Raw genomic sequence first — 22,240 nt, forward strand, 5'->3', positions numbered from 1 at the left:
TGGAGTAGGAGTACCCTGTGCCAGAGGAAGGACCAAGGAGTATGGGAATTCAGGGCAAGGAGCCAGCCCTCTTGAGAGTTCCAGGTCACAACCCAATCAGCACAGTGGGAAATAGAGCAGCAATGCATTAAGGCACAGACAGGGAGCCACACTCCTGAGAACAGACAAGTTTCAAGCTCCCTGACTCAGATTCCCAGCAGCCACTCTGGAGGGGCTTTCATGAAGAGGGAGAAAGTATTGACAGAAACACAAGCCCAGGCCTCCCTACCAATTCTCTATTTCCACTGTAACAAAAGCATGATGAAGTTTATTGGGGACACCTGATCTCTATCCATCATCGAGGATAGAGATTGTCCTCATTGTGGTCAGTGCTTCTTCCCACACAGATGTGAATTTAAGTCAGCTCTATGCTTTGGAAACCATCCTGCCACAAATTTTTTCAGCATCTCACCAAGGAAGAGAGTACCTGTCTAACTGTCCCCACCAAAATCAGCTCAGTCCATGGTGATGAGGAAGGAAACATCCTTTCCCAGAGAAGTTTTGCTGGCTCTTGACACCAGTGAAACCCTTCACCAGCCCATGCACATCAAGACTGTGCCATGAAATAAGATCTCGAGTACCAGAGAGCATTGTCGGGATGTCACAGACTCTGTGGAATGACATAGGCAGACATAAACCACGTCCAACATCCCTTTTTCTCTTCCATGTTTTTCTTAAAATTTTATTTACCAATCTACTGCACCTGGCAGCTTCACTGGCCTAACTGGAATCACTGACTATTTGTTCCTTTTAGACTCCACAGTCACAAGAGTTTATACATCCTCTGGCTCTATTCACTTTTATTGCCAAATAACAAATATCTTGCAATATTTAAAAAAAATGTATGAAACAAAGATTGACTAAAGGGCAACTCAGATTAGCACCACCTCAATAAAAGAAATTATTAAACCTGGATCAGGTAACTCACCAGACTTAACTCATCATTAACTAGCTAAGTTTTTATTCTCTGCTTGATCAACAGCTGCTTTAATTACTGCCTTTTGTCCAGCACTATATTAAAAAGTATATCAAAAGGAAAAAGATCTCCTGAAATATAAAGCATAGAGTTATCTTACTATTAATTAAAGGCAAATAAAACTCTAGTGAATGAACATATTGCTTTAGTGACTATAATAGACACACAAGTGTTTGATCTTGCAGAACAAGACTTTCAGTTTTCAGGGGGTGTTGCATCCACACTCAGCCCTTGCAATATAAAATTTGCAGTGATAATTGCAATGCTGCTACTTGTCATGCTCTTTCATTCCTAATTCCCATTTCTTCTACTGAATGAAGAGACCAAATTCTGTGAAAGTTGGCAGCAATTTCACCATAGAAACAGGAATAAGTGCAGTGCTGAAAAAAATATTTTATCATTTATATGATAATTTAGCATTTATAAGACACAAGGCTTTCGGTCTCTATTAGTCAGTAATTACTGCAGAGTTGTATTAACATCACTGTGTTGTTTTATTTACTTCTATGGGCTACAAAGGTTACTTTTGAATTGCTCTAAGGACATGTGAGGAGCACAGTCCATTGTATTAGGCACTACATATCTGTGGAGGAGCCATAAGCATCCTCAAATACCTGCTTAAATGACACAATGATTTCAGAAAAAAATGTTTTTCTATAGGCAAAATGCTCACCAGCAAAAAATGTCAAACTGATGAAGGATAATTTTGATTTAATAGTTGCAAGAAGTAGCATCTGTCCTTTATAATCTTCTGGGCTTGTGGTTTGTTTTTCGTGTTTGGTTGGTTGGTTTTGTCTTTTTTTTCTTCTTCTGGTTTTTTTGGGGGGGCTGGGAGGGGAGGGCAGGGGGAGGTTGGTATTTTGGTAATGATCTGGTAAGTTAAATTAAAACTGCAAGCGCCTTTGCCTAATGTAATCAGTTTTGGAGAACCAATTCACTATGGGACTGAGATCCCAAATGTTGAAATTTCACTTCCAGGACTAATTTAATGTCCTGCTTTGAAGTACCTCATAATAACATTGGTACCACGAAGAAATACGATATATAGCAGTCCTTGCAAAAATCTAAATGTTCTTTCCTTTGCTACTATATAATTGGCAGGGGTTGCTGACTTTGAAATGGGATGGGCTTAACTGAATTGAGGACACATGACTCTCTAAAAGTCCACTGGGGCTTTACTCGGAAAAAAAAATTAAGATCAGAGCATAAAACAGCTGTGCTTATTGGAATGACAGGCAAAGATGCCTTGAAAATGTATTCATTAGAAGAAAAACAGTGAACAGAGATTTCAAAACATACTGCTCCTGTATGAACAGCGGGAGTTAAGCTGTTTTCTAGTTTACACTACCTAGTAAACCAGTAAGATCTGGACTCAGTGCTCAACTAAAACACATTTATTTAAGCTAACACAAGAGCTTGAGCTTTTTGATCACAAAATGCTCAATCCTGATCATCCTGACTTAATTATCAGAACTATCCAAAGATCTCAGAGAGAAGAGGCCTAGCCCTGAATAAGGTTACTTGAGTAACTGAAAAAACTCTAAGCTTTCAAGTGCTCATTTTGTCAAAAGGAAACCCTGCATCTTTAGAACACCTCAGATCCCACTGACTGTGCTGCGTGTGAAGTTTGGGATCATTCTTCTACAACAAATTGTTCAGCTGCCAAGCTCAGAATGAGCCTGAACTTGAGTCATACCAGTAAGGTCAATCCTGCAAAACCTTCTTTACTTCATAACACAAAGGTGAAATACATGCCAATTAAACCTTCAGACCTGGTATGGGTCTAATTCCATTAGGTTCTGCTGAGAGTTCTCTCCCTTAAAATAGGTAATTTGTAGGTAGTTTTCTACCCTAGGACTTGCACACACAAAATTTCCCTTAGGCAGCAATGAGCAAGACAGGGAGTGGTTGTTTTATTTTACACTATTATCTACATTCAGAAGAGTTATTATCCTATTTCTGATTCCCACACCAAGTAAGATGCTTCTACTGACACACCAATGTCTTAATAGGGTCTTTTGTCCTATAATAGAAAATTGTATCATTTAAATTAAAATATGGAAGAAGAAACAGGGTGGTAGAAAGGAAATTACTTCTTCCTAAAAAATCACAATAGTGATTTTATATGATTTTTTAAACACTGACTCTATACGATTTCTATACCGATGTTATACACTGATTTTTTACCTAGGAGGTTTTTTGTCACTAGCTTCAATGAGAGTTGGACTTAAGCCTTCAAAGCTATGCATTCCTGCCTCACTAGATGTTAGCAGCAAATCTTTCACTACCTTCACAGAAGGCCCTATGTAAGTAAACTGGAAAGTTTGCTCCTGCAATTTCTGATTCACTAGAATGCTCTAATATTAATTACTTCATATTACTTACAGAAAGATCTTCAATGTCTGAGACCTCAGTTTGTGTCTACAAGTTGGGGGGAAAAATGTTTGACCTCCAAATTTTAGAGTATTTTTAAATGTCATATATATTGTAAGATCCTCTACATATCATCATAACTTTGTAAAAAAGGTTAATTTATGGGCTGTAGTTAAACCTTCATAAACTTTTCAAGTTAATTCCCACCATATTTTACTTTATCATGCACTGTGAGACGTCAGTATTATCTCTATATACCTGCTAAGTTTAACACTTTTCAAACAACACCTTGTATTTGTGACAGTTAAAAATAAACACAAAATTTTACCCATGAGAGAGAGAAAAAAAAAAAAAAAAAAAAAAAGAGGAGTACCAGAATCATAGTTAAGATTCCTCTTCTAAGAAATGTTGCTCTCTTGATCCTGAATTCCCTGAGTTATTGGGAATTTGAAATGGTTTAAATGTGTTTGATGGAAAATTATTCCAAAAGCCTTGGAATATAATTTGCTTCATACACGAGGAAATTTGCAACTACTAAATGTAGAAAACAGCACTTATTCACAAGCCTCCTAAACTACACAGAGAGAGTCCTACCCAGTGGTAAATTTTGTAATTCCACATTAGGAGACTCAATTACAATATGCATTGCAAATAGCATATCTGTGCATCATAGTTACAGCAATCAGCTCCCAAAATGGGATATCATGGCCCTGAACTTAACCACACTGAGAAACAGCACAGAGTTTGAAGAGGAATTACAGTGCACATTGGCTTGCATTTCAGCAGAAAACCAGCGAGGCCAGTGGATGGGCTCATGGACTGTTCAGGAATCTGAAAACCCACTATCTGGCCACTCAGCGTTCCAGGAGAGTTTGAAATCTCAAAAAAAAAAAAAAAAAAAAAAAAAAAAAAACAAACAAACCAACAAATTACTAAATGGAATGAGTGACATCCAAGCAAAAGATGCCTCTTTCTCTTCACTTTCAAATGCTGCTTACTTTTGAGTTAAATGCTTTTATTGATTCTAACCACCTCAAACAAGCTTTACAACTTACAATATTCACAAATCCAGCATGAAGGACTGATACAGAATGCAATGTTCTAGTCCCGAAGAAGATCTTTTATCTAAACTGACTTCCTCTCATTTAATTTATTTGCTTTGATCATTCCTTAAGGCTCATGAACAAGAGTGAGTTTGGAAATTTTTACCCATTCTCTGCAGAACTTCAACTGGGGAAATAAAAATCAAAAAAAATTGTAGTGACACACACACAGAGTGGAGGGGGGTGTTGTGATAGGGGTCGAGAAAGCAGCAGTTCTGACCCCCGTGGGGCTTGAGTGTGCACTGCCACTTCCCGCTGCAGAGGCGGCCCTTCGGTGCCCGAGGGCCGAGCGGGGCACTGCAGTGGTAAGCAGCTGGGTGGGGGCTTGACTGGGCAGCCGTCCGGTCATCCCTGCCCGGCGGCCGGGGCTGGGGGAGGCCGGGACGCAGCAGCGGCGGCTCGGGAACAACAAAGTGGGCTGTAAAGCCTCCAGGTGGTGGGTGTATTTGTTGTCCTGTCTGGGAGGTTCGGTGGCTCCCCGGCCCCGGCAGATCCTAGTGCTGCTGAGGACATTAAGAAAAGTCTCTTTTGGCTGATTCCAAAACCAGATAAGGAGCCGCCGAGTCACCAGCTATGTCTAGACACCGGACCTCACAAGTCAAACGGCTTGTTTGGATTAGCCTCGGAGATCTACCGACCTGAACAGCCCTCCTAAAGAAAAGCCGCAGTAACGCCCTATTTTCCTCTTCCGTTGCCACACGAGGTCTATCCGGAGATAGAAGTCGAGTTCTGCTTTGGTCCGTGTCACTTCCTGCTGGAAAATTTTCTGTCTTCTCTCTTTCCCACAAACACACCTTACCCCTGTTTTGCCTTTCAGAAGAAAATAAAACAAAGAAGAAGAGACACTCCAGAAAAAAATCCTGTTTTGCAACCTTCCTCCTTCCTTCCCTCCTTTCTTCCCCGCGCCACAGAGCCCAGAAAAGAGCCGGAGCTGCAGGTGGTTCATCCAGCGGCAGCCGCGGCGGTGTGCGGCCGGGCAGCCCGGACAGCCCGCTGGAGCTGCTGCCCCTGTGCTGCCGATCCCGGGAGAACAGGCCCGGCGCGGGGTGCGCGGCGAGGATCTGCCGCAGCAAGGCTGTACGCCCTCCTTGTCTTCCTCGTCCTCCCTCCCTGGCCTATAGAGAGCACTTGTTCGGTGCGCTTAGCCGCTGCAAGAAAATTTAAGGAAATTCACACGACAGTGTAGCGTAATATAAAAGTAGCATCTCTCGGCTGGAATGCTGAGCAGAGCAGGATCCAGAGCCTGCCCCGAGCTCCCGCGCGGGTAGAAGGCTCGGAGAAAAGCATCTATCGATTTTATACTCTTTGCTCTTAGCTAATGAGGGCAGATACCATGCAATATGGAAAGATCGGGTATACAGGCAAGTTTTCTCCACTCCCCACCACCACCCCCACCATCCCGGAGCCTGCTTCCTTGGGAACTGCCCTCTCCTCCTGCACTTCACAAGCCCTGGGAGGTGAGGAGTGATCCTCCAGAAGGGCCGGCACACTGGGAGCTGTTAAGTTTATGTTTGTGGCGCCTGAGCTCAAACAGTCATTCAGTGGCTTGCTCTGTTATCAAGAAAACAACAATCAGGAACAATCAGTAAACAGGATCTCTTTCCAGCCCCTTTATTAACTACTTACAGCTCCACTAAAGCATGCAAAGCGCCCAGCAGCAGCATCTCTCACCGTAAAACGCTTTCGGCGTTTCGGGCGTGTAGAGAGGGCCAGAGAGGATCAGTGCCCGTGAAACAAACTCGGCACCACGGACCTTGACCCCTCCCCAGCTCCGTCCCGGGCGCTGTGCTGGGGCTGGGGATGCTGCGGCCTGAGGTCTGGCATCACCTGAAAGCCTCCTATTCCTTCCCTGACATCAGTTCTTAGGTAACCCAACGTGAATCTGTTAATACATGTATGCATATAGATGTATATAAGTGCAAACACTTACGTGTTTAACTGATCTCAACTCTGGAATTCACGTACCCGGCTTCTGCGTCACACTGCCACGTTGGCTGGGGATGCTGAGAGCTAATTAACCTGGGTACAAATATTGAAATGAGAAGAGTTTGAATATTGATTTCAGTGTGTGCAAACGAAGTCCTCAGAGAAATTATAGCGGGCTTATTTGACGCTATTAAGAGTAGCTGCAGCAAGAACTAAACCGCCGGATCTGGGGCGGCTAATCGCCGCCCTCGGTCCAGACCGGAAAGAGGAATCAGAGCAGAAACCTGACAGAGCGCCATACGGACATGCATTTCATTAAGAGGATCTTTTCTCTCCCTTACACAAATCCTGCTGCCCAAGCTCAGTAAGTGCTCTACCGAAGGCACTAAGAGGATCCGCTCCAAAGTTTGACTTTATTCGCTTCAGAGTGGAAAACACTCGAAAGTTTGTGGGGCCTCACAAACGCATGTAATGAAAAAGGGAATTAAAGGCCATAAAAGGGAAAACAACAACAACAAAAACTCCGAAAATCAGGTAACTATTGTTTAACCAAAGTTTAGAGGGTGGAGGTTCCGAGATGACCCTGGGTGTGGAGGCCACAGTGCGTGGGGACGCGGAGACCCCGGAGTGGCCGCCGCAGGAACGACCCGACTCTTCCTACCCCCGGACAGGGGGGTCTCAGGCCTTCTGCGGGGGTGCAGGCAGGAATCTGGCGGTAGGTGTGTGTACAGGTACATCCCGAGTGGGCTTCCGGCCCGCAGCTGCAGAGCCGCAGCGGAGCTCCGGCTCCAAAGATACGCTCCTACCCTGTGTGTTTCAAGGTGCAAGACACTGTGCTGGCAGCCCAAACGTCAACCCCTACCTCCCGGCGGGCAGCTTATCTCGACAACTGCCCCAGCAGCCCGGAGGGCGCGCCGGGACCGCGGGGCGCCTAGCAGGCCTGGGGGGCCTTTCCCCAGCAAGAACCGACAGCCCAAAGTCTCCTTTCCCTCCTGCGTAGCCCTCGGAGCTGACAGGCATTGAGTAGCCCGAAGGTCCTTCCCGGGGCGGGGGACAGAGGGGCAGCTCTAACCAGCCCCCCAGCGTGCAGGGTACTCTCTCGGGGTCACCCTCTGCCCTGCGTGACCCCGCGTCTCCCCCGCGTAGCCGCCGCTCCTACCACCTACACGTTTGTCTCCCGGCGGGAAGAGGCGAGCGCTAAGGGCCGCAGGTTGCCCTGCCCTTACAGGTTTCCAGCGCCAGTTACAGACCCTCCCGAGTCGGAGACTCCATCTCCAAACTCACCCAAGTAAGAGCGACTCCAACAACTTACACGTCAGACCACCGGACAGAAATGATACCCCTTCTCCCTCCCGCCCCCCGAAGCGCCGTACCAATCCTCTGATCCTGTATGAAAACACAAGGGTTACTGGTCACACAGTTTAAGGTATATTTCATATTTATTTAAATATTTATCAAGTACTGAAAAATGTATTACACTTGAGCATACAAAATGAATCCAGTTTCTAATCAGGATGATTTAAATCCTTGTATTAGATTTTAACATTTTTTTAATGTTCTCTGTACTGTCGAAATGGTTTGTCTATAGCTGAGCTTGCTCAGAGTGGGCTGAGATGGTAAGGAGGGAGGGAAAAGAAGGTTATGTTAAGAAAACATTGGGGTTTGGAGTAACTGACATGCAAACCGACTTGTCTTTGTCAGACTGTATGTTCCAGTCCTTAAGGGTGTTTTAAAGTGAACCTTTGTCTTGTGCTGCCCGGGAGCACTAGGGAGCACTTAGATTGGAGCAAAAACAACCCTTTCCCATTTTTTAAAAATTTACTTCTTTCTACTTTTCCCCAAGAAATTGCCCACATTTCTAGCTTTCACCACCCTCTCCCCCGCAAATTAAAAAAGGAAGAAAAGAGGGAGTGAAGAGAGGGAAGTCGACAGAAAATAAGGAACATATTCGTGCAATTTCACAGCAATATCCCCGACAGAAATATCCCCACAACTATTCCTCCTGCAGCATTATTCAATTGTTTTGACAGCAGACATTGATAAATAATGGTCATACTTAACTTGTTAAGCAAAAAGCGTCCCTTTTATCAGGAGCTTATACTTAAAGTACAGGTCACTTCAACAATCTCAACAACGAGGCTTTGGTATACAGCACTTTCTTTTTATTATTTTTAAAAATAGCAGAACTCAGCAAAAAGCCTGAGCTCTCAGTTCTTTAGATGTCTTAACGTTATGTCTGATCATGCCTAGAGTAATATCACTTTTAAGGGCAAAGGATGGGGTGGGGGAACAAGAGACTTTTTAACGTTATCGATTGAAAGCTAAGGCATCCAACTAGCCCTGATACAGTTGTTGAAACGGAAATTTACAAGCTGGTCGTTAATACTTGCAATAAAATATCACACTCCTTTTATTCACTAACGACCGCCTTTGCATGCAATATTTTATTTCAGGTATTTTAGCTGCTAACCTGTAAATATTTAAAAGAGGGAACTTTGTTCATTATTTATTGTTATTATTATTATTATTATTATTATTATTTCTATTCCAAACGCTTATCTAGTGAAATAGTCCTGCAGATATAATAATTCTACATATGGCGCTTTTATTTCACATCATATTTAAGGAAAGAAAAAGGACAAAAACACAGAGAGTTAGACATATAATTCAAAGACCACGGTACAACCTTTTCTTTTTTTTTTTCTTTTTTCTTTTTTACTTCAACAAACAAAAAAAATAGTCAACTGACATGAAAAGTGGCAAGTCTTTCGATAATAAATAATAAATTACTTTATAATTTTGCAATGCAAGAGCAAACAAAAGGAGTGATTTTTTTTTTTTTTACTTGTCCTATTTTTTTTTTAAGTTTTTTTCCTGTTTTTTTTTTTTTTCCTAGAGAGTGAGAGATAAAGAGAAAGGAAAGAGAGAAAAACAGTCGTTATAACAGATGACTATACACATCTCTGGGGAAGGGGAAGGTTCTTGGGCAGACACATTTCAAACACAATCCCGAGACGCTTTGTGGCAAAACAGAGGTATACCTTGTTGCAATGTTTTTATAAATTCTCCTTTAAAGAGGAATTCAAAAACCTATTTTTAATTGAATCACACTTAATAGGAGGTGGATCTCAACCAAACAAAATGAAAACCCCGCTACAGGCATGCTAGAAGAGACCCAGGAAAAACCCCTTGTTATGAGTCAACTAAAAACAACATTGCAAACCTATGCAGCTCCACCTTCCTGCAAGGAATCTTTCAACAATGCAGGGCTGAATCGTCTCTTTCCTGATGATGGAAAACCTACTGGAGCTTCTTTTGGCAAGGCTATCCCCAATATAGAAACAGCACCATTCGGAATGGGAGGGACCGGATAGAAAGTCCCTCTACCTTGGTTTCTCCCTAAGATGTGCAGTCAAATGAAAAGATTTTTTTTTTTTTTTTTGAGATCCACGAGTACAAATCCTTTATATTTGGAAAACGTCTTTTCAATACTCCTCTGATCATTGAAAAGCGCGGGGTTTGTGGTTCTTTTAAGTATTTTTTTCTAGTAAGATCCCATGATTGTCTTCACAGTGTTGCTACCATATTACCTTGTCTTTTCAAATATGACTCCATTCATCCCATGGAGCAGTTCCTTGCTAGGTTCATTACAGGGTTGTTAAGTATTCTTTCCCCCTAAATTTCGAAGTCCCAACACGTTCATTTTCTCACTCTCTTCAACAGGGGTGAGGGTAAGGGCAGAAACAACAACAACAGATATTTGAATGAATGTTCTTCATGCCTCAATAGGACTGGCTACCATGCTGTTGGGTGTATCTGGCAGCTGAGAGGACATTGATGCTACTTCACTTCCAGTAGAATTGGAACCAGGTCCTCCTTCTGAAAAATTAACCTGCCAAAAAGAAAAAAAAAAAGAAAAAAAAAAAAAAAAAAAAAAAAAAAGAAAAAAAAGAGAGAGAGAGGAAAAAAAAAAGAAGAAAAATAAGAAAAAGAACTGTTGCTACAACTGTAAAACGCAAAGGAAAGTAGCAGGCAAAGAAGAATACTAAAATAAATATACAAGGCATGCAGCCAATAGGCCTGATACATCTCCACAGGAGGCTGTGTCACTGCTGGTTGCTCTGTTTAGCTTCCCCATTGACTTCACAGGAACCTTCTTCAGGCCTTCGGCCAAATCACCAAGAAAAAGTAGATTAAAAAAATGGAAAAAAGAAGACTGAAAAAATCAAGCAAATAAACAAACAAACTTATTAATGAGGCCTTCTTCCCTGTCTTGCAAGAGTGGCAATCCCACTTTACTAGGATGTTCTAGTAAATTATTTAAGAGTGCATATGTTTTCTTGACATGAAACTGCAAGATTAATTTTTTTTCCCCTTTTGTGCACATACCAAAATAAACCTGGAAGGAGCATCCAGGAGCAGAAGGCATTTGAAACCAGCCATCCGCTTTCATTCCTGATTCGAGGCTGGTGCTATCTCTTCTTAATGAGAGTCTGTTTGATAAAAAAGGTCACACTATTCCATCTTAATGTGCCCTGCTGCTCCCGTTAGTTTAGGAGTAGTGCTGGGAAAAGGCATGACTTGAAGGGTGGAACTTTGTTAATCCAGAAGCATTTATTTGGCACCTATTTAGCTGGCCAATTCTGTGATTAAGGCCCTTTCCAGATTAGAGCCTTGTCTTGAACAGCCAGTGAACTGTCTGTTCCTTCCACTATTTTTTAATTTAACTCTTTTCATTATCACATATTATTTTGAATGTATATCAATATTAATTTGCCAACCTAATGGTCTATTTACCTATATATGTGTGTGTGTTTGGACTATCCATCTTCCCTCCTGCCTTTTTTTTCCTTTTTTTTTTAACTATTTAATACAAAACCTCACTGCATCAAAGATTTTTAAAGTCTCATATTTTGTTAAGGTACAATAAGTAAAGCAAGCAAAAGAGATAATTTTTTCTCCCATCTGATGGACAGCTTGATTAAAGCAGGAAAAGCAATGGTTGCTTTAGATGTAAGAGGATACAAATAGCTCTGCTGCTGTGCTACAGTTTCCTGAGCAAGCATAGTGTGCCAGCGAGGGGAACACACTGCTGACTGCTGTTGGGCAAAAGAAAAGGGCTTCTGCAGGAGAGCATGATACTAAACCGAAAAAGTCTGAACACAATGCTAGATTCAACTACAAACCTTTGTCTTCCATCACTTGGTGGTAAAAAAAAAAAAAAAAAAAAAAAAAAAAAAAAAAAAAAAAAAAAAAAAAAAAGCCCAACAGATCAAAAAAAAAAAAAAAAAGTTTACATGTTAATTTCTCTTAACTGTTTTTCTGAATCCCTGAAATACTATACAATGTACCGTACTATTTACTATTTTAACTATCTCGTGTTAACAGACCTAGGCCAGGAAACTGACTTAAGATTGAACTTCTCCCCTTAATTCACCTTGTGTCTAAGTGCTGTTGGCGATATGGTCCCATATGGGCTGCCAAGTGACATAGGCGTAAGACAGAATTTCTTCTAAAAGGTCTGTTTTGTTTTGGTTTAAGGTAGTTTATTATATTGCTTGAATTTTTCACCTAAATATATACTAGCAATTTCCTTTCCAAATAACATTTAATGTAAGCTATATATGTGTATAATGTGTATATATAGATACATAAAGTTATATCTAGAAGTACATGCTTAAGACACAGACTTTGAAATTTTAATTAAGAGATCATATTTGTCTGACAAAACAAGGGCCCTGGCTGACACTGTAGTCATGTACTCAAAATTCATCCTACAACATAAAGGCAAAATCAGCCTGAAGTGGGGAGGGGTGAATTCTAGAAACGGCTTTTACAATTATAAGTACAATTAAGTGACATATAAAGAATGTTTTGGTGAAGTGCTTTCAGTTTTCAGGAGTGTGTAAGCTGTTATCAGACCTGAGTCGGGCCTTATCCAAACTCACACTCAAATAAGAAATATCCCTGCTGTACACTAAGATCGATTTTGCACCAACCTCTGGAAATCAATTCAGTTCTTTGCTTTTACACATGCAGTTGTGCACGCCTTGCAGTTTCTGGAAAACCCAGCTAATCTGTATTGCTGGTATCTCTGAGAGCATCTGACACCTGGAGTGAATCGCCCATTGCTCTGACCCGGGTACCGACTGGCTCGGGCTGGGAACCGACACTTACTAGTTGCTGAAAAGCAGGTTGGTCTATGTCACTCTGCAATGCGAAGTCACTCAGTACTTTCCAGGGAGGCTGGTAACTCTGCACCTCCACGGGGTTCGCCTGCAAACCGCCGTCATGTCTCTCCGGACTAGCAGCAACCATTGGAGTTCCTGTCATCCCCTGGATATTCTGTAAACAGCCCAGCAAAAGATGTTAATGAGCTTGGTTAGCTTTATTGTGTATAAACGCTGAGTCAATAAACTGCTTTCTATCTTATCTATACGGTCGCTTGTATTTGCTTTGTTAATCTGCTGTGAATGTCTTACTCTATTTTACTCTAGGTCAGCCTGTTTCTACTCGCTGCATTTATCACGGTGGAAGTTTACTTTCTTTCCCTTTAATCCTCCTATTCGTCTCAAGGCATATCCCGTCCGCCCCAAGCTCTCTCGAACATGAGCATTCTGTATCTCGACTGCCAATGGACGTCTCAGAATCAGAAACGGTTAATCCCGCTCCCCTCTATAGTTCGCGTCCAGTCTGGTTTTGTTTTGCGTGACCTTAACTGGATCGTATATCCAGTGCTCAGCAAACCTGGGGTACGTCATTAGCGCTCTCTTTAAAAAAAAAAAAAAAAAAAAAAAAAAAAAAAAAAAAAAAAAGCCCAGCCCTCTCAGTATGCCCTGTGGTGCAGGCACAGTGTACAACATAACTCCAAGCCTCGACGAATAGATTGTTCAGGCGAGTTAATAACACCGTGTTTTATTGCATTCCAACAGGGTAAAATGAAACTCCTTAAATTCCACTTAATTAGGCAGCCTTATGAATTAATACTCTTTCTCGGGTCAGTCAAGATACACAGGGAGAGTAACAGACTCTTCTTCAAGTGGACTTACAACAACAATAAAAAAGAAACAAATTTGGCTTAAAATGGAAACAGAAAACTTGTTCTGCTAAACCCAGTGCATGCCTCTTGTTTACATCAACCATGCATATATCTGCAGAAAAGAGCTCTACATAGATATAGCTATATATAAATTAATCTGTAAAGACTAGGGTAATTGCAAAAAATTTGCATTGCCTTTTTCTGCAGTAAGTGCACTGACAAATGCACACACTTTGTAGTATATACAGTGCTAAGTAAAACATCTCTTATTTTATTTTTACTTTTTATTTTTAACTATTTTTACTTCTGGTTTTACTCCTGTTTAAAAACACTAAAGAGGTCAAAGGCGTCATTTTCTCCTGAAGGAGATCTTTGCGTTTGCATATAAATATTAGACGAGACTGGGTTTATTATATCCCATAAGCTCTGCAGGTCTAATTCATGCTGCAGAGAAGTTAGTCTAAGCTACTGCGTATTCTTAGCCCCACAAATTCCAAGTATGCTTAAGCAGCCTAAATTGGCTCCTCGCTGTGGTCTGTTTCGATAGTACTGACAGCAGCAACTAACGGGTATTGGCTAAACAGTATAGTTTTCTTTGTTTTCAGGGAGATCGCAAAAAATTAACACCATCAAACCGAGCCCTGCGGCTGTCCGGGCCGGACATACACCAAGCTTTTCTCTTTGGGAATTAAGGCAGACACAGACAGCGGTTGAAACCACTTACAGTTTTGTCATTGGGTTGCTGCTGCTGAAGTTGCTTCATCATAATGCTCCTTTTTTTGTCCTTGCATCGCTTGTTTTGAAACCAAACCCTGATGACCCTCGGGCTGAGGCCAGTCATTTCTACCAGTTGCTCTTTCATGAGGGCGTCAGGTCTGGGGTTGGCAGCGTAGCAGGTCCTCAAGGTGTGAAGCTGTTTTTCATTAAGAACAGTCCGGACTCGGGTTGTCTTCTCGGGCTGCTTGTGGACGTGGGGCCGCAGAGCTGGCTGTCTGGCAGAGATAGGTTCTGCTGTAAGGGAAGGGGAAGGGAGGAACAGGATCCCCATGAGTAGGAAGCAGGGAGTCTGCAGAGACTATGAATCTAAGCTGGTGGGACAGGGGAAGGTGGCGGACTAGGGGGGCGGGTGATGAACTATCTTTCAAAGGCCATTCAAGCACTCAGATCTATCGGAGCTGCTGCAGCCTCCTCTGCTTTATGCACTGGTGGAGTGACTGACATTTCTGACTCCACAGACAATTAATTTGCAAAAACAAACCACCCCCCTAAAACCCCTAATGACAGAAGCTTGTACCTGTATGAAACTTGACAGGGGAGGGCAAGTTAGCTAAGGTGTATGTGAGCTAGGAAAGGAACAGGAAGAATTTATGTATCTATTTCCCGACAAATCATCAAAACAGAATTTTGGCTCGAAAATTAGTTAAAGAATACTTCTTAAATAAATCATAACTCGGGTCTGCTTCTTGTATAGTGAATCTAGCTCATTTCAGCCAGAAGCCGTGATAACAGCTTCCCGGCAGTTTGACGCTTCCAAACCAGAGCAAAACAAGCCAAATCCTCTGCACCATGCCAATGGGAAAAAAAAAAAAACAAAAACAAAAACAAAAAACCCCACACAAAACAAAACAAAAACAAACAAACAAAAAAACAAAAAAAAAACCCAAAAAAACAAAAAAAAAAAAAACAAACAAAAAAAACCAAAACAAAACAAAACAAAAAAAAACCAAAAAAAACCCAAAAAAACTGTGAGAGTTCCGTATCTCAAAGCACGGGAGATGGGATTTGTCTTAAAAAGTGGAGGTGGTAGATGCATTTGCTTATACTTTGGATGAATAATTAAGAAATATCTATCTAGTGCTTTTAAAAGGAGAACAAGCCCACCAACTCGTAGAAACTGCCAAGAAACGCAAAACTGCGGATGGCATCGCATCAAGAGCTCAAAGTGTTCCTGTGGTGCTGCTATTCTTCTGTGCGTTGCGTAGCTGTAGTTATTATGTGTAATCTGACCCAGTCGAGGGAAAAATAAAAACAGTATCTTTTTTTTTTTTCCTAAAACTGTTTAGCTAACAATTAGAAGTGCTTGCTTCTGTACAATCGGGTTCTGACTTTTCTAATTTTAACAATACATCAGCAAATGCGATGACGACAATACGAAGGCTTCAAATCTTATCAGTATTGTACCTGCCGACACACTAAGCCTTTTGGAGACATGGCACAAACACGATATAGGGAGTACAGTCTCTCTAGAATTCTGCCCTGACCAGTTACGGGATTATTTCTCCCTATTTATAGATATGTCACCTCAAAGCAGCTCAGAAGACAGAAATGAACCCGTTTTAGAATAGTTGTATTTACAAATAACTTTCAGAGTTACAATTACTTGCATAGCACAAAGGCCGGTCAGCCTTGTATTGCCCAGCCTAGTTAGACTCAGAGAAGTGTACCTTCCTAAAACTAAGGGTCTCTGAGTGTCTGACGTACCCGTCGAGAACTGGAAGTGTGAATGAAGTTGTAAGATGGGGCGACTCTGAAGTTACAAGGCTGAGTTTTGAGATGAAATTCTCATCAAATTACATGAAACGTTTCAAGAAGGCAAGAGTCACTTTAAAAGGCAATTACTGAAGATTAGCTTGTTGACAGTTTTAAATTACAGGCTAAGCGCCAGCCTGTAGTTATGAAGTCTATCTCTTTTCAGACCCTACTTCCTCCAGCGCTCAGAACAGCTTCTCCCCTCGCTCGTGAGGCAGCGAAGGGGTCTGAAAACAGACCTGCTCTCCTCAGCGGCTAGTCCCTCTCCAGCTCAGGCTCAGGGCTGCCCCGGGCTCGGGAAGGGTCATGGAGAAATCCCGCACTCGGTGCGTGGTGGGGGCAGGAGGAGGGCAGGTTGGCGGGTAGGGGCGCGGCCCCTCCGCAGGTGTTCCGCCTCACACGTCCCAGGAACGCGGGCGTTTCTCGCGGCAGCTGGACCAGCAGCAGTCCCGAACGTGAGGCGCGCCTCCGCCGCCGCCTCTCCGCGGGCGCGCACGCTCAGGCCCGGCTCTCCACGGAGGCGCGGGACCTGCTGAGACCATGAGGCTCTCCCCGCCGCCCGGAGTGGGACCTGGCATCGCCAAACCCCGCGGGTTTCCGCGGCGCTGGGTGCGGGCGGTACCTGCCATCTGCAGCGGCCGAGCGGGATGCAGGGGGCTGAGAGGGTCCCCGCCGCCCAGGCTGGCCCTCTCCACCACGTCGTGGTCCGCCCGGCAGAAGAGGCCGTCCTCCCGCAGTGCGAATTCATCGCCGGGGATGAGCTGGCGGCTGCAGGCCACGCAGCGAAAACATTCGATGTGGTACACCTTGGCGCGGGCGCGCATCACGAAGTCATTCTTGCTGAAGCCGATGCTGCATTTGGCGCACTTGATGCCGTATAACCTGAGCAGGGCCCAGCCCAGAAAGAAGGAGAAGGTAGGGAAGGAGGGAGAGCACGGGAGGGGGAAGGGGGAGGGCAGGGAAGGTGGAGGTGGGGGGGGGGAAAGGAAGGGAGAAAGGAAAGGGAAAAAGAGAGAGGTTTTCACTCCCGCTCGTGGGCAGCCCCTGGCCCCACTTAGACGCGCCACACGCAATTCACTACTTTAAAAAGTATGAAAAATACAGAAGCCAGAAGAGGAAATGAATAAGCCAGATTCACTCTCAGTCGGTGCCCTGATCCCTGTGCCGTAAAAGGCACAAACACACGGGTGAAAGAGGAGTTGGGAGGCAGAGGTGTAAGAAGAAACAAAAAAAGACCCCGTTTCTTCACGAGAATATCCAACCTCTCTCCCTCTTGCCCCAGCGCTCGGGCTGCTGCAAGAGTGGGGCCATCCCTGCTCTCTCCTTGCCTCCTCAACCTGACCTAGCCTGGCCTGGGTCTGAACTAGATTACCCGGGCACACTAGAGAAAGGCGAGACTGTCGAAGCTGCCATCCGAGACACAAACCTGCCTGCTTCTCCGAATTGTGATACTTTTCGCGCGGAACCCACTCAAGACTTGTGCCGCTTGATGTGTGTACGGACTGCCATCAACTTAGCCTCCGGGACCCAGCAGGGGGAACTGCCAGCACAGGGTCTATTCCCCTACTCTCCTCTCACCAGATTAATTTAATACAGCAATATAAGCATAACATACATGCCTCCTCAGGCTCATATATATAGTAGTGTAACTCCTCTCTCCCGCCCCCAACCAAAAAGCAGTTTCGGTGCTCTGGGTCCGCAGCTTGTCTCCACCTCAGCGTCTCTGCCCCGTCTCTTCTCCTCCTGACGCTCCCACCTTGAGCCGGGGCTCGAGCGCTCCGGTAGTAATGGGAGAGCAACCTCTCGCTGACAGCCCCACAAAGCAAATTATGAGTTTCTGGAGTGGGTGGCGGGCTCCTTGTCTCTCATGGAGGAGAGGACGACAGTTCACCCACCAGTAGATAAACCTAAGAAAATGTTCCAACTCGGGTGTCGTACTGCACACCCTTTCGTCTCCCACGGGGTGCTTATTAGCCAGAAGTCCTTGGTATGATTAAAATTAACATCTTGCCACAAATGTACGGGTACATGCACTGAAAAATGTACTGGTACATGAACTATGAACACTGTTCCTAAAACTTAGCTAATATTTATCCCCACCAATTTCCTCACCAGTATACTTCCTTAGAGATAGTCTGCAATGTATGCATGTGAGTATATATTTCTGTAGCTTTTATGGCTATAGAAGTGTACTAATCCTATATTCAGAACTACATATATCCGAATTACAGAGTTTTGAGAAGAAAAAAAACCCAAACGGCTGCACAGCAAAAGCAACAGAGTAAAGTAGGTGCATTCATAGGTACAAAAGTTGCGGTGGTTGCCCACAGGTTTGACACTTAGAGATTGGCTCATGGTCTAATTCAAAGCCATCTTGAATGTAATGTATTTTTTCCTTTTTAAATTGTAGCAAATTAAGTGTATTCCATAATAATTTAATTTTTTTTTTCCTGCTCAAATTTCTTCCGCTTAGCTCTGTAAGAAGGTAAGTGAACACATTTTGGTCCAAACATTTTCCTTTCATTGGAATTTAGAGAAAGGACAACATTTAAGAGAACGGTTTCAGCATAAATATAAAAATAAAGAATAAATAAATAAATTATAAAAAAAGAACACCAAAAAAACCCTCCGGTTTTCGCCATTTTAGAACTTGGAGAATAATCTCACAATGGCTTGAAAGAATGGTCTGCTTATAAATAGTGCACTAGAGAAGGAAAGACTCGAGGGTTTTATTTCAATTCAGAATTACACAGAAATCAGAAGATATCTTAGGTGGCTAGGTGATTTTGCTTCCAAAACTTTCTGCAAAAAAAAAATATTGTTCATACCTCAGTGTCATACAAACTTATGATTTGGCGAACCCAGTAGGCAACACTGAAACGGATCAGCATGACCCAGGAGCACAAATAATAAACACACTCGAAATTCCTGCTTTGGTTTCTCTATAGTGTCATCATTGGCAACTCTCACATTTTATCAGTTACCAGATTTTAATGTGAGGAAGGAAGCGGTTCCATTATCTAAATATACCCAATTGTTCGCGAACAGATGATGGGCAATTTGATCTGCTCTGTCTAATTCATCAGTACAGATAAGATAAGAAAGAAAAGTCAGTCAGATATCACCAAAGGGGTTAATATTTAAAAAAAGATTAAATGTCAGTTATTTTAGCTAAGAAACATTTTGGTCTAGGTTTTAACGTCTCCATAAAAGGATCCTCCAGTCCGAAGGAAATTTGGGGTTTGTTTTTGTTTTCTTTTCTTTTCGTTGTTTTTTTTTTTTTTTTTTGTTTTTTTTTTGTTTTTTTTTTTTTTTTTTGGTAGGCCTAGTGTAAGGTTTTTTTGTTGGTGGTGGTGGTTTTTTTTGTGGGTTTTTTTTTCTTTTTCCTACCCTTGTATTTATGTTTACAGCATACATGCTTGAAGTGCCTTTCTTTTGAATGTCACTATATCTTTGCAGAAACACAGAGATCTATTTCAGATGCATTTCTCAGGTTGTCTTAGAAAGTGATCTGCTCCGTGTTGCTCGTAGTATCTACACTATTGAAAATGTTCTTCATTATCTACTATTCTGCCCTTAGTTAGAATCACAGGATGCATTGCCAAAGTCCTCTGAAAGGTCCTACATGGTCCTGAACCTAATTCTAGTAATACAGATATTTGCATTTGAAAAGAAGAAATAAAAAACTTCACTATTAACTTTTTTCCTCGCAGGTCTATTCATGGCAAAACACGTACAAAACATACCAATTATCTGTTACCCGCTTCCTCACAGTTTCCCCTCTTAATTCCTCCATCAAATTTATAAAGTTAAAAAAAAAATAAAATCTCACTGAACAATTAAACAACGTAAATGGCGTACCTGATATAATCTCTTTTACAGTAGGTTTTGCCATCCCTAACAAAGCACGTACAGGTCTCGTCCAAATACTGATTACACTCTGCACACTTCAAACACGCCGCATGCCATTCCAAATCCGGAGAAACCCTCAGAATATACTGATCGTGAATTTGATTGCCGCAACCAACACATAGGGAAATCAGACGTTTTTCTGAAATGAAAATAAATACATGATTGACTAACCGTTTACTCTCCTACAGAGATAAACACACTTTTAATGTCATTCCCTTATAAAGCGTATTGTGGGAGTGTTATTTAGTTTCTGCTTTTTTTTGTTTGTTTGTATATTTGGGGGGGTTGTTTGTTGGGGTTTTTGAGGTTGTTTTTTTAAAGAATACTGCACATTTGGATGATAATTGTAGTGTGCCATAAAAACCTTGCCTCGCTTAGAAAGGAGGCGGAACATATGTTAAAATGCAAATGTGAAGAATCTTTGGGGTGAAGGTCCTTATTTCAAAAACCTTGCACGGAATCAAAACTACAAACTCCCACGTTATTTGATTTTTATTTTATTGTTGGCTTGTTTGAACGCCCTGCCTTACGAGGAGAGGACCTGTGTGTTTCGTTTTGTATTTTAAGAAGCTCTGGCTGGAAACGATGAAGCATGGTGGGGTGCACTTCCCACTCAGCCCGTTCCCTCAGAAGAAGGGACTCGAGGCTTCTAGCAAGAACAAGCATCATTACGGTTGTTACTTGCTCTCTTTTGTAAGTCTAATGCTAATACCCCTAGACCGACTAGGTGCTGGATAGTCAGAGAGCCTCACCGAGGCTATCACGAGAAGAATTTAAGGCTCCGTGGTTGAAGATCCCATCAAAATTCTGTCTGCTCCCCAAACTTTAAAAGAGAGTAGGACCCCAGGCTGTTAACATATAAGGCTACGACAGAGCAAGCATGCAGGCATGGTAACAAAGGCACCTTCTCTACCATTCAAATGAAGTTCATCACTTTAGCAGTTCGTCTGCCTGAGACGGTTACAATAGACAGCACATTTATTCCAACAACGGTAAAGATTCCGCCTTACTTTTTGGTGGGTCTCCCATGTCTCCCATATCTGTAAGAGGGTGTAATGTCCACAGTGAAATGATGTACGGTTTCGTATTAAGACCCCAAAGTAGGTTTGAAAGCTGTCGCTAAAAACAAGAATAATAATAAAAATAATAAAAAAATAGAAGTATTAACAGAGGAAAAAAAAAAAAAAAGAAGAAAAAAAATCGAAATCGGAAAAAAAGGGGAAAAAAAAAAAGAAAATGGTACAAAACACCACCGGCGTGGGAGACACTGTCAGGGCTGCAGAGAGAGAAGGGGACGCGCGGTGAGGCGCGGCGCCGGGGGCGCGACGGGGTCCGTCCACGCGTAGCGGCGCGGCACGGCACGGCACGGCGCGGGAGCGGTGCGGAGCGGTGGCGGTGCGGCGCAGGAGCGGCGCGGAGGCGCGGTGCGGTGCGGAGGCACGGAGGCGCGGCGGTGCCGGACTGGGCGCTGGCGGCGCGGGCACTCGCCTCGCCCTTATCTCTTACTCAAACTTCTCTGCTCCAACTCAGCCCGCTCGCCATTGGCGCGACGTCACGCGCGGGCACGTCACGCCCGCGCGCGGCCATTGGCTGCGGGCGGCGCGGCGCAGCTGCTCCCATTATCATATTTCAGCGTCTGGCGGCGCGGCCGCCCGGCTCGGGTTCGCGCGGCCAACTTTTCCTCACTCCTTATTTGTATTTCCCTTTATACTTTTCGTCTTGTCGCTCTCCTCCATCGCCGTCTCTTATCTCCCGTCACACCTTTCATTTTCCCTCCCGGCCCCACTCGGGCTCCTATACCCCTTCCCCCGTCCGGGCTTGCTGCGTCACATGTACCATTTCCGTATGGATATTTACATATACATGTATTTATACACACACACACACACACACACACACACACACATACATATATATGCATATATTTGTGTATATATGTATCTATACATACATGTAATTTTTTTCGTGGTTATGTTAATCAAGCTGTTCTCTTCCTCAGCGTTTATCTTTCCCAGGCGGGTACCACGCTCTGGTTTGCCCAGGCGGAGATGCCCTGAAGAGGGAGGGTACGGCGGGCTGGCTGAGCACGACCCCAGCCACGAGATGGGACTGTTTACTTTTCTCCTCCAGCCTCCTTCTCTTAAATTCATGGATAAAATCTTCAATATTTCTGTTAAACACAAGATCGAAGAGGGTACAAATATTTAACTTAAATTGTCTCTCAAGAACTTCTGCCTTTCCCCAACAAAGAGACTCCCTTAAAGTTCTTATTATTAAAAAGGATGAAAAATAAAAGAAAAAAAAAAAAAAGGAAAGAAAAAAAAAGAAAGAAAAAAAGGGGTG

General features: G+C 43.1%; 1 protein-coding gene across 1 annotated transcript; it reads right to left on the reverse strand.

The window, feature by feature from the left end:
• Positions 1-9,849: 9,849 nt before the first annotated feature.
• On the reverse strand, positions 9,850-20,935 carry ISL1 (ISL LIM homeobox 1). Its single transcript, XM_053931857.1, has 6 exons — positions 20,908-20,935; positions 19,847-20,036; positions 16,608-16,867; positions 14,181-14,467; positions 12,595-12,762; positions 9,850-10,309 (listed from the first exon to the last, which is right to left on the reverse strand). The coding sequence occupies exons 1-6, from the start codon at positions 20,933-20,935 to the stop codon at positions 10,193-10,195; spliced, it is 1,050 nt and encodes a 349-aa protein (XP_053787832.1). The 3' UTR covers positions 9,850-10,192.
• Positions 20,936-22,240: the final 1,305 nt, after the last annotated feature.

The sequence above is a fragment of the Vidua chalybeata genome, chromosome Z (genome assembly GCF_026979565.1).
Source record: "Vidua chalybeata isolate OUT-0048 chromosome Z, bVidCha1 merged haplotype, whole genome shotgun sequence".
Lineage (NCBI taxonomy): Eukaryota > Metazoa > Chordata > Aves > Passeriformes > Viduidae > Vidua > Vidua chalybeata.

Coding starts and splice junctions, on each gene's coding strand:
- ISL1 (XM_053931857.1), bottom strand. CDS start 20,935: ATGGGAGACATGGGAGACCCACCAAAAA. Junction 16,868..19,846: donor TGTAAAAGAGATTATATCAG/GTACGCCATTTA, acceptor GGCCCTGCTCAG/GTTATACGGCATCAAGTGCG. Junction 12,763..14,180: donor AGCAACCCAATGACAAAACT/GTAAGTGGTTTC, acceptor GGCTGTTTACAG/AATATCCAGGGGATGACAGG.